This window comes from Nomascus leucogenys, chromosome 17 (assembly GCF_006542625.1).
Source record: "Nomascus leucogenys isolate Asia chromosome 17, Asia_NLE_v1, whole genome shotgun sequence".
Lineage (NCBI taxonomy): Eukaryota > Metazoa > Chordata > Mammalia > Primates > Hylobatidae > Nomascus > Nomascus leucogenys.
The window spans coordinates 94,162,097-94,183,247 of NC_044397.1; the positions used below are offsets into that span (position 1 = coordinate 94,162,097).

General features: G+C 59.9%; 1 protein-coding gene and 1 non-coding gene across 23 annotated transcripts in view; both read left to right on the forward strand.

The window, feature by feature from the left end:
- Window positions 1–21,151, forward strand: part of TCF3 (transcription factor 3) — a 42,618-nt gene that overhangs the window by 15,149 nt on the left and 6,318 nt on the right. For 16 of the 22 annotated variants that reach the window (XR_004026368.1, XR_004026370.1, XR_004026371.1 and 13 more), the window contains 12 exons: window positions 5,929–6,002; window positions 6,216–6,294; window positions 9,576–9,643; window positions 11,304–11,436; window positions 13,335–13,384; window positions 14,905–15,007; window positions 15,097–15,266; window positions 15,352–15,484; window positions 15,991–16,049; window positions 16,136–16,214; window positions 17,253–17,326; window positions 17,626–17,989. Coding sequence is in view for 18 of the 22 variants with exons in the window: in XM_030795892.1 (XP_030651752.1) it covers window positions 5,929–6,002; window positions 6,216–6,294; window positions 9,576–9,643; window positions 11,304–11,436; window positions 13,335–13,384; window positions 14,905–15,007; window positions 15,097–15,266; window positions 15,352–15,484; window positions 15,991–16,049; window positions 16,136–16,214; window positions 17,253–17,326; window positions 17,626–17,989 (1,386 nt within the window). In the remaining 4 variants the exon portion in view is untranslated. The remainder of the gene's footprint in view (window positions 1–5,928; window positions 6,003–6,215; window positions 6,295–9,575; window positions 9,644–11,303; window positions 11,437–13,334; window positions 13,385–14,904; window positions 15,008–15,096; window positions 15,267–15,351; window positions 15,485–15,990; window positions 16,050–16,135; window positions 16,215–17,252; window positions 17,327–17,625; window positions 17,990–21,151) is intronic. The other 6 variants (XM_030795902.1, XM_030795904.1, XM_030795905.1 and 3 more) reach the window with 3 other exon arrangements.
- LOC115831029 lies at window positions 20,558–20,661 on the forward strand. Its single transcript, XR_004026580.1, has one exon. It is a non-coding gene; the product is annotated as a U6 spliceosomal RNA (small nuclear RNA).

The following is a 21,151-nucleotide window of genomic DNA, read 5'->3' on the forward strand; positions in this document are numbered from 1 at the left end:
CCCCCAGGCTCTGCCATTTCTTTGAGGATCCATGGGGCTTACGGGCTTAAGACAGTTTTCCCTCTCCGTTTTATTTAGGGGTAAATCAAATGAACTGAACTTCTATAAAATACAAAATTCGTATGGGAGTGTATCCAGTAGGAGGGGAGGAGAAGGGGGGGGGGGGAGGGGAGAGGACTGACTCATGGAAAAAAAAAAAAAAAAAAAAAAAAAAAAAAAGTCTTCTCGTTTTTTAGGGTAAATCATTGAACTTCTTGAACTTCATTCTTTATGTTCCATGTTGGGTTTCCTCTTGTGTCTCTCTTTTTTTTTTTTTTTTTTTTTTTTTTTGAGACGGAGTCTCGCTCTGTCGCCCAGGCTGGAGTGCAGTGGCACGATCTTGGCTCACTGCAAGCTCTGCCTCCCGGGTTTGCGCCATTCTCCTGCCTCAGCCTCCCAAGTAGCTGGGACTACAGGCGCCCACCACCACGCCTGGCTAATTTTTGTATTTTTGGTAGAGACGGGGGTTTCACCCTGTTGGCCAGGATGGTCTTGATTTCTTGACCTCGTGATCCGCCCGCCTCGGCCTCCCAAAGTGCTGGGATTACAGGCGTGAGCCACCGCGGCCGGCCCCGGGTTGGTTTCTGAGCTTGTTTTGAGCGGCAGGTTCTCCAGTCCCCACACTCCGGTGTTGCTGGTGATTCCCATAGACGTGGAAGCAAGAGCGGGATGGGGGTCTCGGTTATCTCTGTGGTCACTGAAATTCAAAGCGGGGCCCTGTTTATCTGAGTTGTTACTTGCATCTGTGCTCGACGCCCACTCTCGGGGCCAGCTCTGCCCTCCAGGGAAACCCCAGGGCCTTGGGGGAGCGGGGTTGCGAGGTGCCCCTGGTTCTGGGGGAGGAGGTTGTCCCCGGTTCTGGGGGAGGAGGTCGCGAGGCGTCCCCGGTTCTGGGGGAGGAGGTCGCGAGGCGTCCCCGGTTCTGGGGGAGGGGGTCGCGAGGCGTCCCCGGTTCTGGGGGAGGGGTGCGAGGCGTCCCGGTTCTGGGGGAGGGGGTCGCGAGGCGTCCCCGGTTCTGGGGGAGGGGGTCGCGAGGCGTCCCCGGTTCTGGGGGAGGGGGTCGCGAGGCGTCCCCGGTTCTGGGGGAGGGGGTCGCGAGGCGTCCCCGGTTCTGGGGGAGGGGGTCGCGAGGCGTCCCCGGTTCTGGGGGAGGGGGTCGCGAGGCGTCCCCGGTTCTGGGGGAGGGAGGTGTCCCGGTTCTGGGGGAGGAAGTTGTCCGTGGTTCTGGGGGAGGAGGTTGTCCCCATTTCTGGGGGTGGAGGAGATTGCCTGTGTTGCCCGCACAGCGTCACTGTGCCTCTGCCCGAGGGCATGTCCTGCCACTTCAGGTGTTCTGGGGACCCCCACTCCTAGGGTGGTGTGTGGTCTCTACTCACTTTCTCTTCAGCCTCAGGTTTGTCTGCTCACGGGTGGGCCACAGGGCCCTGCTTTCCTGCCCCCCATCGCCAGACATTAGGGGCAGACGGGGGGGCTTTGCGAGATCTCGTCAGCCCCCCAACAAGGAAGGGCTCTGTGGTGCCCCAGAAGCGTTTTCTCCCCCACTCCGGATCCTCCTCAGAAGCTGGGAGCATGTGCCACAGCCTGCGGCCCCGGACCAAGAAGACACGACAGGAAGATAAACCCAGGGCGGCCGCAGTGCACCAGCCGGGCCGAGGGCGTCCTGGTCTTTCACCTTCTCCCATAGATTGAACTTAGATAAAATGGAGGCTGGGCACGCCTGTGACCCCATGGCTTTGGGGAATACAAGGCGGGAGGAGCACTTGAGTCCAGGAGTTTGAGACCAGCCTGGGCAACATAGTGAGACCCCATCTCTACAAAATTTTTTTTTAAATTGGCCAGGCATTGTGGCTCATGCCTGTAATCCCAGCACTTTGGGAGTCTGAGGCGGACGGATCACCTGAGGTCTGGGGTTCAAGACCAGCCTGGCCAACATGTATGAAACCCCGTCTCTACTAAAAATACAAAAATTAGCTGGGCGTGGTGGCGGGCTCCTGTAGTCCCAGCTATGTGGGAGGCTGAGGCGGGAAAATCACTTGAACCCAGGAGATGGAGGTTGCAGTCAGCCAAGATCGCACCACTGCACTCCAGCCTGGGTAACAGCAAGACCCTGTCTCAAAGCAAAAGAAAAAAGATTTTTTTAAAATACTGCTCCACCCAAGGAAAGGCCACCCCCAAATTCAAACCTCTGTCTGATCTCACCCGTCGTGACCCCTGGGGGGGCTGGAAATGGGTCTGAGAAGCATCACAAGCTGCAGGGGCCAGACCCAGGCAGGGCAGTGGGACGGGCTGCCATCGGGGTCCTTCAAGATTTTAATTATAAGGAGGAAGAAGAGACAGGGCGAGGCACAGGCTTGGGGGGTCAGAGTGACCCTGTATCGGGTTGCCTGCTTCTACTCCCAAGTAAACGGAACCTGCTTGAGGAGCTGTCGAGGTGTTAATTGGTTTTTAGGTGTGACCGTGCTACTTGGTGGCGGTTGGTGGTTGCTGTTATTTCATTTGCTTTTGGGAGCTGGGTTGTTCAGTATAGCAGGTACTAGCCATGTATACATTTTTAAATGTAATTTTTAATGCGCTTGAAAAAATGCTGGCCATGTGTCCGGCAGTTGGTAGTGTGGCTCCCGTGTTGGGCAGCAGAGGTGGAGAGTATTTTGATCCTCTAGGAAGGTGTTCTTGGAAGCACAGTTATTTATGAGTAAAACGAAGACGTGGAGGGTGGGTGTTCTGGGGGCCTCAGCTGTGTTCCAAGTGGTGCTGAGGACAAAGAGGGGTCCCAGGCTGGGAAGGGGTTCAGGCAGGGGGTGTGGGTGGGGGTCACCTCCTGTGTTGGGGAAGAGGAGAGTGGTGAGGTCAGGAAAGAGTTTGGTCTTTATCCTGAGGACAATGGGGAGCCATGGGAGAGGGTAGAGGGAGGGAGAAGAGCCAAGTTTTGCTTCTAAAGGCTCCACCCGGCTGCCTGAGGATGTCAGCAGACTTGGGAGGAAGCTGCTTCAGGGACTGGGCTTAACCCACGGCTGTAGCTATGGGGCGAGCTGCTGTTCTTTGGGAGGAGGGAAGGTGAGAGGAGTCCCAGGACTTTAGCCTGAGCACCTGAGTGGGGGGCGCATCACAGAGCTGGGGCTGTAGGATGAAGTCCCCAGGCCCATCTGAAACCAGACCACCTGGTGGTGTGCCTGAGGGTTTGGCAGGGGCAGTACACAGGGCTGTGCTCAGGGCTTGTGTCCACCAAGAGTTTTGCCTGCCCGGCATGGTAATCCCACTCCTGGTATTGAAGTCTGTCGATTGGGTTTCTTGTGCAGAGGCAGCTGAGCCACCTGGACAGTCTTCTTCTGTATCAAGGTCAGCCGGCCTTCTCCGGAAAGGACCAAGGAGTGAATATTTTTGGCTGTGCAGGACAGATGGTCTCTATTGGAATTAATTCAACTCTACTCTTGCAGCAAAAGCAGCCGTAGATAGTACATGGACAAATGGGCACAGTGTGTGCCAATAAAACTTTATTTAAAAAGCAGGCAGGGGGCCAGACGTGGTCCTTGTGTACTATTTGCAGATCCTCGTGCAGACAAATCTCAGTCCTACCCGGTGTTTACTGAGCGCCTTTTGAAGCCCCCCTCTCCCATTTGCCAGTGAGCCACCAGGCAAAGACCAGTCCCCAATCCCTCTCAGGAGGGGACCCAGCGGGGACCAGGGCTGGGAAACCGCCAGCCTGGAGCGTTCCTTGGCCACCGATGGCCTCTCTGAAGCAGCATCTTTCATTGTTATCCTCACGGCGGCCCAGGCAGGTGGGCAGCTTCCACACCCTGTGACTGGAATTGGAACCGAAGCCCAAGGGGTGGGCAGCTCCTGGGGCCCTCTCCCCAGTGCTCCCGCGCCGTCCACTTGCAGGCCTCTCCCAGGGCAGCCAGGCTGGCCCAGGGCAGGAAGGTGCCCTTCCCGGGTAAAACTCTGCGGTGCTTCACCAAAGAAATCACAGAAAACCACACTCTGACAGCAGCGTCTTACTCTATTAGTACATTTTAATTAGAACAGGAGCAAGGGATGCATTATGAATATTCATGGTGGGCTATTAACATGCATAATTAATCGGGGGGATTTTAATAACTGTATTAATGTGGGGGATGTCCTTATTTTTGTCATTTCTAGGAGGAGGCCAAGGCCGGGTGAGGGAGGGTTCCCCCAAAGGGCAGATTGAGGCCGCACTGCCTCTGCCAGGGGCCCATTGGAGTGAACTTTCGTGGTGATCCCTGGGCATGGGGCCCCAGGAGGCCCCCCACCACGCCAGGCCTTCCGGGGGTGAGGGCTGGGGTGGCAGGAGCCTCCCGTTTGCTCAGTTGGGGGTCTCTGCACCTCCTGGAGTACTGACTATGGCCAGAGGGAACCAGACAACAGGCAGGTGGTATAGAGGCAAACTGAGGCCCAGAGGGTGCCGGTGCTGTGCCCACCCCCACACAGCCAGCCCACCCTGGCCTCAGCAGCTGCCCTGTTCGCCAGGGCCCACGTGCAGGACCAGGATCTCGGGGTGCAGATGGCCCAGACCTGGCAGCACATGCCGTGTGGATTCCTGGAGACCACAGGAGCCCCCTGCCTGGCCCCCAACCCAGCCAGGGCAGCATCCCAGCCCCCCACTCATAATCACATTGGAAATTTTTGATTAGAAAATAAAATCTAAATGAGGTGCATGAATATTCATTAGACTTGGAGATTAATATGCATAATTATGCAAATCAGACAGCAATTAAACACCAATACTCCCCGGGGAGGAATGATTAACACAAAGGCACTGAAATAGAAGGATGCGATTTGAAAGAAGTTTCTGGTGCGGATGAGCAGGGAGGGCAGAGGGGCAGAGGAGCCTGCAGAACAGCCTGAGGTTGTGCCTGTCACAGACGTTGGCACTGGGCTGGGTCCCCCAGGCCTGGCTGTCGAGAAGCCTCTGGACTTGAGAGTTGGACACGGACACCCCCAGCCCTGCAAAAGTAGGGCCTGTTTGTAATTCATTTATAGAGAGGGAAACCGAGGCAGGGCGGCAACCCCGTGGTCAAGCGGAGGAGGCCCAGGGCCGCTCCTGCTTCTCCAAGGGTGTGCTCTGTGGCCCCTGATGGAAGGTGGAAGGATGCAAGCAGGCCCGCCCTGCCCAGGGCAGAAGATTCTGGAGTCCTGGGCGTTGCCCGTGAGTGTTCTGAGAGATAAGCGCCCCGCCCGCCCCGCCCTGGGACCAAGGTCCTCCTGCCATCCCTTGCTGTGCTGGGAACTCCTGCCCCATGCAGGCTTCTGGTCTCTGCACTGGGCTTGTTCCTGGGTGATGAGATTCGGCTCCACCCTCACGGGCTGCCAGCCTCCTGCCCGGTGGGTGAGCCTCTGCTGCTGCTTCAGCAAAGGGTGGCCCCACTTCCCACACTGGCAGGTGGGGACAGGAAGACCCTGGGCCTCCCCAGAGCTCATAGTTTAGCTTCCATACCCTCATGCTGTCGTGAGCCTTTCTCACAGGGTCAGAAGAGTCTGCACCTGACACAGAGACCCCAGCCCATGTAGTCAGGGCTGGGCCAGAGGGAGGGACTTGGGGCTGATGGGGAGGAGGCTCGGCATGAGAGCGAGGTCTCTGCCCAAGGAGGGCATGAAAGCTGGGGCTTCAGTGGGTGGGTAGGAGTTCGCCAGCAGAGAGCCGATGGAAGAGTTAATTTAAGTTTATGGACCTGTGAGTGCTCCGAGTCCCAGGGTGTCTGGGTGTTAGTTGCTGACTGGTGTCCTCATGAGTCGGGCTGGGTGAGGCTGGGTTAGGAAGGGTTCCACAAGCCCCCTGCGTCCACTGAGGTTTGCCCCTGAGACGACAAACCGAAACTTTTAGAGCTGGGCAGGCGTGAGGGTGACCCATAACTCTCTCTGTCCTGCCTGCAGGTCTTGAGGACCGGCCCAGCTCAGGCTCCTGGGGCAGCGGTGACCAGAACAGCTCCTCCTTTGACCCCAGCCGGGTAGGAGTCCCCGTGAGGCCTGAGGCCCTGAGTTTCCTGTCCTCAGAGTTGGGGGTAGGGGGTGTGGGGAAACTGAGGCTGAGAGAAGGGGCCAGCCTTCCAGGGGTTTGGACTGGGAGACGTGGGTTTGAGTCCTGCCTCTCCAGCTGTAATACGGGGTGGGGGTGGGCTATGGAGCCCCAGCACCTCTCATCCCCACCCCATCTCCCCTAGACCTTCAGCGAGGGCACCCACTTCACTGAGTCGCACAGCAGCCTCTCTTCATCCACATTCCTGGGACCGGGACTCGGAGGTGAGTGCCTGGCCTGGTGCGGTCCCTCTGCTGTGCACAGATGTGCAGATGTGGGCCTTGGCATGGTCAGTGCACGCACAGCGCCTGGCAGGTCCCCAGCGTTCACCCAGAGGGTGTGGACAGCCGAAGCCTCTGCCCGTTCTGGGAGCAGCTGTGGGAGGTGCAGGGGACGCGGCCCGGACTCCCTGGCACAGCTCTCTGCAGCTCGGCTTCCCTGCCTGAGTGTAGAGGCAGGGAGGCCGTTCCAGACCCCACTTCCTCCCTGGGATTTCTGCAGGGCTCCTCCTGCTTCCCGGGGAGGGGTCAGCAGGGCTGGCCTGTGCCCGCTGGGAAGGAGGCGTAGGAGTTCTGGAGACTGGGGAAGGCGGCCAGCGTGTGCGGTGGTCAGAGCCCATGCCCTTCCACAGACCGCCCGCCCGCCCTCCTTCCCTGGGGGGGCCCTCCTGTTAAACGAGAGAATCATGACTCAGGCCGCGCTTGGTGGCTCACACCTGTAATCTCAGCACTTTGGGAGGCCGAGGTGGGTGGATCACCTGAGGTCAGGAGTTTGAGACCAACATGGTGAAACCCCGTTTCTACCAAAAATGCAAAAATTAGCCAGACATGGCGTTGGGCACTTACAGTGCCAACTACTCAGGAGGCTGAGGCAGGAGAATTGCTTGAACCCAGGAGGTGGAGGCTGCAGTGAGCCGAGATCACGCCATTGCCCTCCAGCCTGGGTGACAGAGCCAGATTCCATCTTAAAACAAAAAAAGAAATGACGACTCAGGCCTGGTGTCTGGTCCACCCCACCACAGAACCTGGGCAAGCGCCATCTTCTGAGCCTCAGTTTCCCCCCTGTGGGAAAGGGGCTCTCTCAGAACCTTCTTGGAGGGAGGCGGTGAGGAGGTGCCCAGCTCCGCAGGCCCTGCCCAGTGCCGGGTGGGGGTTGGTGCCTGGTCTTGGGAGTATTCCAGCCCCGTTGCAGGCTCACCCGTGCTACAGGGGAACGAACCGACGCTTGGGAAGGGCACTCTGGCCGGGGGTCTGTGGCTGGGTGGGGCTGACCGGGGCGCCCTCCTCCAGGGACCTGGGGCTGCGGCTGGGACGGTGTCCCGTGTGCCGTCCCTCCTGCGGGTGACCCAGGAAATCCCCCGAGCTTCACACCCTCAGCCTCCTGCAGGAGTGTCAAGTGCTGTGCCCCGGGGTTCGGGGGGCTCAGGTAGGGGTCTTGGGGGGGTCCCGCTGTCGTGGTCAGCCTCCTGCCCCAGTGCCTCAGCTGTGGAATTTGTGGTTTCGTCCCTCAGTCACCCTGGGATGCGGGATCCTTCCGTTCTCTGGAACCCGACAGTTTGAGGCTGGGTTTTCGTGGTGCGGTGGGGGTGTGTGCTGCTTAGAAGCCGGGAGCTGTGGGGCGCTGGACCTGCTGCAGGGCCCGGGTGCACACCGTGTACCCCTCGGCATTGTTGGCTGGGGGGGAAACTGAGGCCCGGAGGACTTTGGGGGACCCAGCCTTTTCCCTGGACCCTGAGGGGCAGCCCCTGTTTGGGCCCCACAGCAGGGCAGGGATGGTCCTGTCTCGCTTTGCCCAGCCTAGGACTTGGCGTACAGTAGGGTCAGTTGGCGTCCTGAGTAGGAAGCGAACAGCGTGAAGGTGGGGCAGGTGTGTCTGGGGCCCACCACGTGCCACGGGCGGTTTCTGTCCATTCGCCATACGGGGCAGGTGAGGCCTGGCCTCGCCCCCCTGCCTGGGGTGGCCCCTGCACCTGGGAGGCTGGTTCCCCACTGGCTGTTCCTTCCTCCCGACCTCTTCTTCATACCCCTGATGGCCCCAGGGTGGGCAGGGCTGACGTGGGCAGTTCCCATGGCCCGGCCAGCAGTGCCCAGAGCCCAGCCGTGTCCCACCTGCCACCCCCACGGGGGGGGCCTGGGCCATAGCCAAGCAGCTTGGAGAGGGCAGGCGGGGGTCCCAGGGAGGCATGGGGAGCTTTTGGCATAACCTCAGCCTCCTAGGGCCTCAGTTTTCTCACCCGAGGAGCCGGGCAAGTGACTGCTGTGGCTGGGTGTGGCCTGAGGGGTGGGTCGTGGCCATCATCTTCCCCATGTCCCCCCGGTCACCAAGATGAGGAAACGGGAGGCAAAAAACAGCAGCATTTGTTCCCGGAGTTGGGAAATCGTTGAACTTTTAGAATTCAAAAATCGGGAAATTTTTTTCCTGGTTTGAGAATAACGTACATTACTCGATCGCGTGTTCCAGCCCCTCACAGCAGCCCCAGTCACATTCCATGCCCAGTGTCAGCCAGAAGGGGATTTAAGTGGCTCCGGTCTTGAGTAATCTGGGTGCCTGCTTCAGGCAAGGCTGGATCCAGGTGTCTCTGCATCAGCCCCAGGCCCTCCATGCTGGGGGCTCGCCCTGGCCAGCTGTCCCCTCCATAGCTCCGAGGCCTCACCTGTCCTTTGTCACTGAGCACCCCAGGGAAGTGCTCATTGGCGGAGCGCAGGTCACATGCTCATTCGTGAATGAACCCTGGCCTGAAGGCTGCATGCTGGGCACTCTGGGGGATCCTGTGCCAGGGGAACCCAGGGGCCTGTGTGCTGAACCTGGTGCGGTGTGCACAGGCCCCGGGGCTCCCCGTCAGGGCCCCCAGGCCTCTCCCCTGGGACAGGCAAATGCCTCTGACCCCAGCACCCCAGGGCATCAGCCCCTCAACACTTGGAACAGAGGAAACTGAGGCTCTGGAAGGGCAGGGGCCTCAGCACGAAGCAGGGCCCTTGTGAGCTCTGCTGTCCCCTTCCCGCCCCACCCCTGTGAGCTCTGCTGTCCCCTTCCCGCCCCACCCCCTGTGAGCTCTGCCGTCCCCTTCCCGCCTCACCCCCTGTGAGCTCTGCTGTCCCCTTCCCGCCTCACCCCCCATGAGCTCTGCTGTCCCCTTCCCGCCCCACCCACTGTGAGCTCTGCTGTCCCTTTCCTGCCCCACCCCCTGGGCAGGGCTTGTGTGGGCTGCAGATGCTCAGAGTTGGCCCCGAAATCATCGAGGACCCTTTCTTGTCCCCAAGCCTGTCACTGGTGGGCAGGAGACGGGCACACTGAGGGCAGGGCTCTGCGGGAGATGGGCACACTGGGGTCAGGGCTCCCCGAGATGGGCACATTCGGGTCAGGCTCTGCTGGCGTCCTGCCGTGGCGCTCTCAGTCGTGTGCACTTACTGAGAGCCTGTTGTATGTGGGCACATGTCAGGCACTCGGGGGGCCTCAGGATATTCCTTGGGGTCACCTCCCACTAACCTTCCTTCTCCCCTTGCAGGCAAGAGCGGTGAGCGGGGTGCCTATGCCTCCTTTGGGAGAGACACAGGCGTGGGCGGCCTGACTCAGGTGAGGGGTTCGGGCCGGGCCGGGGTATATTTTAATTTTAAACAAGTCTGTCACCCACCCTCTCTGATCTTCAGAAGCTCTCCTGGCTCAGCTAGGTTCTGTTTGCTTCCTGATGGCAGCGAAACCAGGCTGGGCTTGGGCCAGGGTGGGCTGGGTGGATGTGGACCGGGAGGAGTGGGGAGGCAGATGAGGACCAGGGAGGCCAAGGCCTGCGGGGCTGCCATGCTGCTCAGCTGGAGGGGCTCAGTTGCCCGCTCACCTGAGTGGCAGGCAGGAAAACAGGCCGCGCAGCAGGGCTTTGCAGGTGTGGAGCCCCTGGGGAGCCCATACAACAGGCCCCTGTGCAGCCGAAATCCTCACCCACGCTGGCCCTGGTTGTGAGGCTGGGGAAGGATGTTGGGGGCTGTGAGCAGCCGCAGGGGTTCCGTGCAGTCTCTGGTGCTGGGCACCCCCGGGGTTCCTCCCTCACCCCAGGACTTCATCTCTGTCCCCGCTGTCGGCTCCTGGCTCTCGGTGGGGCTCAGCCTTGTCACAGGTGGGGCCGTCTGTGTGCTCACTGTGCCCAAGCCAGAACAACAGCAGCCACAGTGATTGAGGGCCAGCCGGGTGCCAGGCTCTGCACCGCGGGCAGACTCGCGTTTCCCAATCAGTCCCCACAACGAGGGGCCGCGGCCTACGTGCCCATTTTAAAGACAGGAATACGCAGGTGCCCAGGCTCCCCATCCGAGAAGCAGAACTAGCTCTCGGGCCCTGCTCTCTGGCGCTCCCTGGTGACTCATCGAGTCCTGCGGTGGCCACACAGGGTGCGGGCTCAGGACAGGCCGGGCCTCGGGAGAAGGCCCTGTTCTGGGTGCTGGGCCCACCCTGTGGGGCCACTGGATGATGATAGAACAGATGAATTTTTTTTTTTTTTTTTTTTGAGACGGAGTTTCACTCTTGTTGCCCAGGCTGGAGTTCAGTGGCACAATCTTGGCTCACTGCAACCTCCGTCTCCCGGGTTCAAGCGATTCTCCTGCCTCAGCCTTTTGAGTAGCTGGGATGACAGGCACCCGCCACCATGCCCAGCTAATTTTGTAGTTTTAGTGGAGATGGGGTTGCTCCATGTTGGCCAGGCTGGTCTTGAACTCCCGACCTCAGGTGATCTGCCTGCCTCAGCCTCCCAAAGTGCTGGGATGACAGGCGTGAGCCTCCGCGCCCGGCCTTAGAACAGATGAAATGCAAGAGTCACTTCCGGGACCTGGCTCAGGGCATCCCTGGCTTCCCAGGAAGAAAGCCCGTCTCACACTAACATGTACAGAATCCACCCGAGGGCTTTACAAAACAAAACCAAAAAGATAGGAAGCAGCCGGGTGCACAGACGCTGAGCCACGCAGCCTTGTACTTTGCATCTCAGAATCCAGGGAGCAGCCCCTTGGGTTAGCCACGCTGGCTCTGTTTCTCATCTTTCGTTCTTCGTGAAAACAGCAGTGTGGGATGCGGTCAGTCTCGAGTCAGAGAAACATGGCAGGTGTCAGAGAGAAACGCTGTGAGCAGGCAGAAGGGGCATCACCCACCGAGGGGCGGGTCCGAGCGGCTTTGGCCTTTGCAGTTTTCTCTTGATTGGAACAGCCTGGGGTCTGGATGCCAGCTGGGCGCTTCCTGACCACCTGCTCCCCACCAGGCTGGCTTCCTGTCAGGCGAGCTGGCCCTCAGCAGCCCTGGGCCCCTGTCCCCTTCGGGCATGAAGGGGGCCTCCCAGTACTACCCCTCGTACTCCAGCAGCTCCCGGCGGAGAGCGGCGGACGGCAGCCTAGGTGAGTGGGGTCTGGCCGGGGCATTGGGGGCTTCAGGGAGGGAGCCTGCAAAGGGAGGTAGGGGGCCCCCCGTTAGCTGAGGGCACCAGAGGGAGCAGACCCCGCACCTTCCAGGTCCTGGCTGGACGCCGGGTGCTCGGGCCGTGGGAGGGATGGACGGTGATGGGGCTCAAGGCCGGGGCTGGCGGGCGTGACAAGTCCAGGGAGAGGTTCCTACGAGCCTCTGGTCCCGAGGTTCCTGTAGCTGACGGGCGTGGGCTCTGCCATGTGGTCTCTGTGTAAGATGCCTCGTGGGGCTGCATCGTGGCTCCTCTGCGCTGAGCCCTGCTGCTCATGCCGGACAAAGCTTGCACACACGGGCATCCCCCACGAGGCGCATCACAGCCTCGGGCTCAGGAGCACTGGACGGCGCCTCGAACTACCTGGGGCGCATTCCACGCGGTGCAGTCGCCAGGCATGGTGGCAGTCACCTGGGGTCCCAGCTTCTCTGAATGCCGAGACAGGAGGATCACTTGAGGCCAAAAGTTGGAAACCATTCTGGGCAACATAGGGAGAGCCCATCTTTGCAAGAAATTTTAAAAATTAGCAAAGCATGGGCCGGGCGCAGTGGCTCACGCCTGTAATCCCAGCACTTTGGGAGGCCGAGACGGGCGGATCACGAGGTCAGGAGATCGAGACCATCCTGGCTAACACGGTGAAAACTTGTCTCTACTAAAAATACAAAAAATTAGCCAGGCATGGTGGCGGGCGCCTGTAGTCCCAGCTACTCGGGAGGCTGAGGCAGGAGAATGGCGTGAACCCGGGAGGCGGAGCTTGCAGTGAGCCGAGATCGCGCCACTGCACTCCAGCCTTGGCAACAGAGCAAGGCTCCGTCTCAAAAAAAAAAAAAAGAAAATTAGCTAAGCATGGTGGCACACACCTGTGGTCCCAGCTACTCAGGAGGCTGAGGCGGGAGGATGGTTTGACCCTGGGAGTTGAAGGCTGCAGTGAGCTGTGATCACACCATTGCACTCCAGCCTGAGCAACAGCGCAAGACCCTGCCTGAAAAAAATAAGCGTGAAGTCACCCACAAAAAGCACAAAAACATAAAAGATCTTGGCTCTGAGTAGACCAAGGACAGGAGCCCCGTGATGCGGGAGGAGGCCTCTGTTCCGCCTCGGCTGGGCACGTGCGCCTGGGCCACTCGGACTTTTCCCGCTCTGTGCACGTCCGCGAGTGATCAGGAAGGCGCCTGAGTGCTGGTTTCCGGGTTATGGATTTTATCCTGTAGGCGAGTTTGCAGACAGCAGCCCCGAGAGGTGAGGCCTGACTGCGTGTGATAGTCGGGGCCGTCTTGGAAGGAGAGTGGGGCCAGGGAGCTTCTCAGCAGAGCCTTGGCTCAGAATCCACCAACTCCTCGTTTTCTGAACTGCGCATCGCGGGAGAAAACCATTGTGGTTCTTTTACGTCTTTGGAGCCATATCATATAGATAGACCCGAGGCTTTTTGTTGTTGTTGTGTTTTTGAGACGGAGTCTCGCTCTGTCGCCCAGGCTGGAGTGCAGTGGCACGATCTCAGCTCACTGCAACCTCCGTCTCCCGGGTTCAAGTGATTCTCCTGCCTCAACCTCCCGAGTAGCTGGAATTATAGGCTCCTGCCACCACGTCCGGCGACTTTTTGTATTTTTAGTAGAGATGGGGTTTCACCGTGTTAGCCTGGATGGTCTCGATCTCTTGACCTCGTGATCTGCCTGCCTTGGCCTCCCAAAGTGCTGGGATTACAGGCGTGAGCCACCATGCCCGGCTGACCCGAGGTTTTAATTTATGAAACGGGAACTGGGAGGGTCTCTCCTCCAGGGTGTAGGGCAGGGGCTGTTCTCATGGCCAGTGGCCAGTTCTCACCCCTCTTGCTCCTGACAGACACGCAGCCCAAGAAGGTCCGGAAGGTCCCGCCGGGTCTTCCATCCTCGGTGAGTCGCACGAGGGAGAAGGGACCCCACAGCTCATCGGTGGCAGTTCCAGGCCCTGTGTCCTGGCGAAGCTTGGGAACACACATGGCGGGGTGGGCCCTGAGCGGACAGGCTCCCTGCGATTTCTGAGCCAAGATCTGAGCTCTGACCTGAGGCCGCCTGCAAGGGAAGGCAGGGAAGTTCTTCCCTAGGTCCAGCCTCTGTCCATCTTGTTTTGAGAGAAAGGCAGTTCTGGTGGCTGAGGCCCCTTTAGAAAGGGCACAGTTGGGCCGGGTGCGGTGGCTCACGCCTGTCATCCCAGCACTTGGGGAGGCCAAGGCAGGTGGATCACCTGAGGTCAGGAGTTCTAGACCAGCCTGGCCAACATGGTGCATCTCTGCTAAAAATAGAAAAATTAGCTAGGCGTGGTGGCGGGCGCCTGTAATCCCAGCTACTTGGGAGGCTGAGGCAGGAGAATCGTTTGAACCCGGGAGGCGGAGGTTGCAGTGAGCCAAGATCGTGCCACTGCTCTCCAGCCTGAGCAACAGAGTGAGACTCCCTCTCAAAAAAAAAGGGGGGGCCACAATTGGGGCTCCCTGTTACATCCTCACGGGTTCAGGCTGCCCCACATCCCTGCCTCCCTGCCTCCCTGCCTCCCTGCCAGGCCCCGCAGATGGTCCAGGCTGCTGTGCCACACTCCTGCGGTCTCATCTCGCTGGAGGGAGAGGAAATTTGCCGATTCCCTGGCTCAGTAGCCACCAACCACCCTCTGCCCAGCGCCTGTGCTGGCCCCAAGAGCCCTGGGCATACGTCTCCTCACCCCTCGAGCCGACCAGCTCCCCAAAGGCCTGGGTTCCCAAGCCAAAGGCGTGGTCAGGCTCTGCTCCCAACAGTATCGCTCACTCCCCTCCCCCAGGGTGCACTTTCTCTGCCCTGAAACCACCCCCCCAGTTTCTTACATCAGGCCCACCCGGCACACTTCCCACTCCAGCACAGCGGCAGACGTTACCAACTGGCCCCAGCCCCACAGTCCAGGCAGTGCCAGCCAGTCAGAGCTGGCGCTTATCACAGACCCCTCTTCCTGTTACTTGAGTGAAGGACAAATGTTGCTCTGGGGCCAAGGGAAGCTCAGCGCTGGAGGATTGATTCCAGCTGGGGAACAAGGGAGAAGGGTGGGATGGGGGTTTTGGAGCTGGGGTTTTGATGGCTCAATAGGAGTTTTCTGGATTAAGGAGGAAAAAGGCTTAGTAGGCAGAGCCAGATCCAAGTCCTCAAGTACAAAGGTCAGAAGTTCAGGGAGGTGGGAGGTGGGGTTTGGAAAAGGAGTAGGAGTGAGAGACCAGGACACCGTAAGAACCTCAAACTTGGCCAAGGGGCTGGGATTTACCTAAAGAGGGGGGTGGCTTTACAGGGAAGGGAAACGGGGTGGTAGATGTGCTACCAGGAGAGGGAACAGGAGGCCAGCAAGGTGTGTGGGCTGATTGACCCCGCGTGGCCCCTCTGTCCTGACCGTACACCCCCCACCACCCACCTGCCCGCAGGTGTACCCGCCCAGCTCAGGTGAGGACTACGGCAGGGATGCCGCCGCCTACCCGTCCGCCAAGACCCCCAGCAGCGCCTATCCCGCCCCCTTCTACATGGCAGGTACACAGCAGGGCGGGGGCTCACCAAGGACGGTGGGGCAAGGCTGGGGTTCCCCGCCCGGCCCCCGCCTTACCAGCCCCCCTCCGCAGATGGTAGCCTGCACCCCTCAGCCGAGCTCTGGAGCCCCACCGGCCAGGCGGGCTTCGGGCCCATGCTGGGTGCAGGCTCGTCCCCCCTGCCCCTCCCGCCCGGGAGCGGCCCCGTGGGCAGCAGTGGAAGCAGCAGCACGTTTGGTGGCCTGCATCAGCACGAGCGCATGGTAGGACCCAGGGCAGGGGGCAGGGGGTGGGCGGAGGGTGGCAGTGCCCCATCTAACCCACCCTCCTCCTGCCTGACCCTCCTAGGGCTACCAGCTGCACGGAGCAGAGGTGAACGGCGGGCTCCCGGCTGCATCCTCCTTCTCCTCGGCCCCCGGAGCCACGTACGGCGGCGTCTCCAGCCACACGCCGCCGGTCAGCGGGGCCGACAGCCTCCTGGGTATGGCCCCTCCCTAGGATGCGGTCTCTCCGAGGGGACACTGAGCTCCAGGCAGGGCCTGGGTGGGCTCAGTGGGGGTGGCGAGGACTCGCGTTTGTCGGGCCTGAGAGCAGGTTGTCATCGGTTCTCATCGTCCGCTGTCTGCAGGGCCTGCCACGTGCATTGGGCTTGGGATGTCTGGAAACAGATCTTTGAGGAGCGGCTTTCCCGCCTTACAGCCGGGAAACAGGCCCAGAGAGGGACTCACCCACCCAGACCCAGAGAGGGACTCACCCACCCAGGCCCAGAGAGGGACTCACCCACCCAGGGTCCCCTGCCAGCAGCCTGTCCCCAGTGCCTCAACTCCTGCGGAGGCCGGTTTCAGGGGGTCAGACAGAAACGACCCAAGTCAGGCTGCTCTCCCCAGCGCAGCGGTGTCTGTGCGGGACGGCAGAACGCAGGAGAGCTTGCCATCAGCGGCGGCGCCCAGGCCGGGTTGCGTGGGCCTCACCTCTCTCCACCCACAGGCTCCCGAGGGACCACAGCTGGCAGCTCCGGGGATGCCCTCGGCAAAGCACTGGCCTCGGTGAGGCGTGGGGCATGGGGGGTGGCCGGGCAAGTGACCTGAGAGGCCGGCCCCTGACCGCCCATCTCTCCTGGTCCTCCTCGCAGATCTACTCCCCGGATCACTCAAGCAATAACTTCTCGTCCAGCCCTTCCACCCCCGTGGGCTCGCCCCAGGGCCTGGCAGGTCTGTGAGGGTTTTGGTGGGGAGGGGAGGCTGGTTCTGGTGCCTGCGCCTTGCCGGGATAGGCAGGCAGGTGGGAGGGAGCAGGTCGCCCCCAGGGGCCCGTGGCATGTCTGGTCAGGAACCGACAGTGAAAGAGAATCCCCCGTGGGCTTGTGTTCCACTGGGCAATCCAGGAAAGCTGCCTGGTGGAGGCAGCCTCCAAGCCAGCCCTCCAAGGCTATAGCACATAACCAGGCAGTGAGGGAGTGCTGGGAGGTGACATCCAGGTTAGGTCACAGCACAGGCAAAGCCAGGAGGCAGGACCTGGCAGTTCACGCTGCGTGAACATGAGGGGACACTGGCGTGCACAGCAGCTCCCAGATCCGATGGGGCCAGCGGTGCCAGGGCTGTGGCCTGGACTCTAGAATGTGTGTGTGTTGCCATTTGCTCACCCACCGGCTATTTATTAGGTACTGTTTACCCCGCGCGGGGCTCTGGCACGGTGGGGCAGACCCTCCTATCCCTGTGAGGACGTGCTTATTGGCAGGGGGTGGGGGGTCAGGTGCAGGAGGAGGGGGAGTGAGAGCTGGAGGTTTCCAGAAGGCCTGGGTGGTTAAAAACACCCGTGAGTCCTCACCTCTGTCCCATGGGAAGCTCCAGGAACCCTCACTTTACCTCAGCCTGTCTGGTCCCGCCTGGAGCTTGCCACTTCCTTGCCTGCTGCTGGAGCCCAGAGTGGGTCAGCTGGGGTGGGGGCAGCATGGGGAGGAGCCCCCTACTGTGTGCCGCCGAGCCACTTTACCCTCTGGGTGGGGAGTTGGATTTTGTAGATGGGGAAACTGAGGCTCAGAGATGGGAATGGCGGTATCCACTGGGCACCCAGCGTCCCTGCCTGGCGGGGCTGAGAGCAGCTTTGCGTCGGTGTGGGGTGCCCTGGAATGGCCATCGTGGGCATCACCAGAGGCTGGACAGGTGGTTATGAGTCCCTCCCCATGGGCATCAGGCCATGCTCACACCCTGACCCTTGCACCCCATTCACGTACCCCCACCCCCTTCCAGGGACGTCGCAGTGGCCTCGAGCAGGAGCCCCCGGTGCCTTATCGCCCAGCTATGACGGGGGCCTCCACGGCCTGGTGAGCGCCCGTCCTGCCCCGCCCCACCCTTCCCCTGTCGTAGGACAGATGCCCCTTGAGAAGGAGAAACCTTTTAGTTAATTTCTCGTAAATAAGCCCCCAAGCTGTTACTGAGGTCTCACGGCCACCCAGGCACACACATTTTGTGTGTGCTCCCGGACACCATATGCCTGGCATACGCAACTTTTTGGGGAAGGGGAAAATGGGACCACCGGCCACTTGCATGCAGAAGGGACATGAATGGGGGCCTGTGGGGTCCCGCGGCTCAGGCCCCTCACCACCCATCGCCCACCCTGCAGCAGAGTAAGATAGAAGACCACCTGGACGAGGCCATCCATGTGCTCCGCAGCCACGCCGTGGGCACAGCCGGCGACATGCACACGCTGCTACCTGGCCACGGGGCGCTGGCCTCGGCTTTCACTGGCCCCATGTCGCTGGGCGGGCGACACGCAGGACTGGTGAGCACTGGGCGAGGGTGGGGCTGGGCAGTGGGCGGGTACCTGGCTCCCCCTGATGCGCCCCTCTCCCCATGCCTGCAGGTTGGAGGCAGCCACCCCGAGGACGGCCTTGCAGGCAGCACCAGCCTCATGCACAACCACGCGGCCCTCCCCAGCCAGCCAGGCGCCCTCCCTGACCTCTCTCGGCCTCCTGACTCCTACAGTGGTAAGCCTGTGAGCTTGGGACTGTCCAACCCCTGGTTCCAGTTGGGGAAACTGTGGCACTCCAATGGTGGGAGTCAGGGTGGGAGCCCAGGGCAGGTGCGGTCACTGTGGGGGCACCTGGTGACACGGGCACCCCAGTCAGCAACTTCAGGAGGGTGGGTGAGACCAGCGGGGCCGGCGTTGGTCCTGGGCGTGTGAGGTGGACGGCTCTGGGCTGCCTCTTCATTCGCCTGCTCCCAGACGCTGTGTTCCTGGCAGCGCTCGACACTGGGGAAGGGGAGCGAGGGGTGCAGCGGGATGCTTCTGCCTCGGGAGACGGAGCAGGAGCTCGCTGCACAGTACAGGTGCCAGGGAGAAGGAACCAAGTGGCTGGGGTGGGTTGGGGGTTTTGTGTGGCTTTGAAGATGGTGGCCCGGGAGGCCACAAGGTGATATTTGGGCAGCGTCTGGGAGGAGGCAAGAGTCGGCAGGTGCCTGGAGGAGGAGGGTTTCAGGCAGAGGGCGCAGCCCAGGCAAAGGTCCTGGGGCTGGACGGCACCTGGGAGGAACAGCCAGGAGACCCGTGGGGCTGGAGCAGAGCGAGGAGGCGGGGAGAGGGAGGGGGGGAGAGGGAAGGGGGGAGGGCAGGGAGAGGGGGCAGGTCAGGTCATGCAGGGCCTTGTGGGCTGCAGGGAGGACTTGGGATTTGACCATGAGAGAGGTGGCAGCCATGGAGGGCTGCGGGCCGAGGACAGATGGGACCTGACCCAGGTGCTCACAGAGATCCTCTGGTGGCTGCTTGGAGGACAGACTGTGAGTGGCACCGGGAGACCAAGGCAGAGGCCACAGGGCTGGTCCAGGGGCCTTGGAGGGGTGAGCAGTGGGTAGGCCCTGCGTCTCCTGAAGGCGGGGCCCACAGGATTTGTGACGGACAGGACTTGAGGGTGAGAGAAGGCAGGGCAGCTCTGGGATTTCTGGCCCGAGCTGTGGGTGACACTGGGGCTGGGAACCCCGTAAGGAAGGGGACAAAGGAACAGGTTGGGGACAAATCTGGATCTGGGCCTGGGGATTGTCGAGCGTCTCAGACACCTATGAGAGGCCCAGGAGAAGGCGGGGTCATTGTGGGCCCTGTCCTGGCCCTGCCCCCTCTACCACCCCAGGAATCCTGCCTGCCTTCTGGGCAGCCTTTCCAAGTGCCTTGATTTTATCACCCCTAGGCCAGGGCATCTCACCGCAGCAGCTCTGCCCCCAGGGGACACTGGGTGATGCCTGGGGACATCTGCAGTTGTCAGGGCTGAGGGGTGCTCCTGGCATGGAGTGGGTGGGGGCCAGGGATGCTGCTCAGCACCCTGCAGTGCCCAGGACGGCCCCACCCCAGAGAAGGGTCCAGCCCCACAGGTCAGCAGTTTCCAGGGGCGGCCCCAAGCTTAGTCTTTTACCCATAGGTTCCCTTCTGTTTCCTTCCTGTCCTTCAGTTCATGTGCTGAGGCCTGGGCTGGTTCTGGTGGCTGGCGTTGCCCGATTGCACCAGAGTTCACTGTGGGGAGCGGGCGCATTTCTGAGGCTCCTTCTCAGGGTATGGGGGTCTCGGGGGTTGGAAGCTGGTTTGCTCCGTGTGAGCCCTGACTCTGATTCCTGGACTTCCCAATCCCGGGTTTTGGGGGTGGCCCAGGCCCTGCTGAACGCAGAGTGGCCACATTTGTTTGGGGCAGCTGTGTGCCCTTAAGCCACATGTTTTGCAATTACTGTTCTTGAGCTTCATGAACACAGCATCCCACTAGCGTGTTCTTTACACCCTGGTTTGCTGGCTCATGTTGTGTGTGGGGTACATGTGTGGTGTGAGCGGCTGGGGTCCCACTGTGAGTGTGCCATTGGCCCTGGCCCGGGCGTGGGGCACTAGGTCATTCCAACATCATGCTTTCCTGCCAACCTGCTGATCAAGGGTGTGATACACCTGTCATCAATTCAGAGGAAAGGCTGATGAATTATTTTCCAAAGCAGCCAAGTTGCCCTCCCACAGGCAAGATTTTGAATGTTCAGGTCTTTCAACTTTGCTGGCTGACTGGGTATGAAAGGGTAGCGCATTGCCACTCTAATTTGCATTTCCTTAATCTCTTGATGCGCTGAAGCGGACAGACTTCCACGTGTTTTCTGGCCATGTGGTTTCCTTGTCTGTGAGATGCCTTTTTGGATACTTGTTTTTCTACTGAGCTACTTTCTTTTTGTCCTTTCCCATTGATTTGTCAGTTTTTTATATATGTGGGAAATCACCTCCTTGTTGGCTACATCTGTGGTGGGTGTCTTCTATTCTTTGGCAGATGCTTTTATTTTCCTGGTATCTTTGCTGATCATGAACTCTCAATTCTGATATAGTTGAGCTTACTGATTTTTGTTTTTTACTTGGTTTGGTTTGGTTTGTTTTGAAACAGGGTCTCCCTGTCACACACAGTGCAGGGGCGTGATCACAGCCCACTGTAGCCATGACCCCCTGGCCTCAAGTGATCCTCCCACCTCAGCCTCCCAAAGTGCTGGGATTACAGGCATGAGCAAGCCATGGTGCCCAGCCTCTGTTCTTTTAAAAGCAGCTCCTTGAGCACTTGCTTGGACAGCTCTTGGACTAAAATGAGAATGATAAAGATTAGCATAGCATCTGCACAAGGGTGACATGGAAATTCCTGAAGCCTTCTAAAGTTTTTTTTTTTTTTTTTTTTTTTTTTTTTTGAGACAGAGTCTTCACTCTGTCACCCAGGCTGGAGTACAGTGGCACAATCTTGGCTCACTGCAACTTCTGCCTCCTGGGTTCAAGTGATTCTCCTGCCTTAGCCTCCCAAGTAGCTGGGATTACAGGCACCCACCACCACAGCCAGCTAATTTTTTGTATTTTTAGTAGAGATGGGGTTTCACCATGTTAGCCAGGATGGTCTTGATCTCCTGACCTCGTGATCCACCTGCCTCGGCCTCCCAAAATGCTGGGATTACAGGTGTGAGCCACTGTGCCCGTCTGAAGTGTTCCATACTTTTAAGTTAACAATTGAAACAATTTACTTTTCCCAAAAAAGAAGAGCATTCTTTTAGCATCTTAGTAGATTCCTGCCCTTGAGTTGCCGCAGAATTTCTACACACTTTGTTCCAAAGGTGGTAAAACTGTTTCCCTTTCATCTTGTGGTCCTTAATCTGACTGGCAT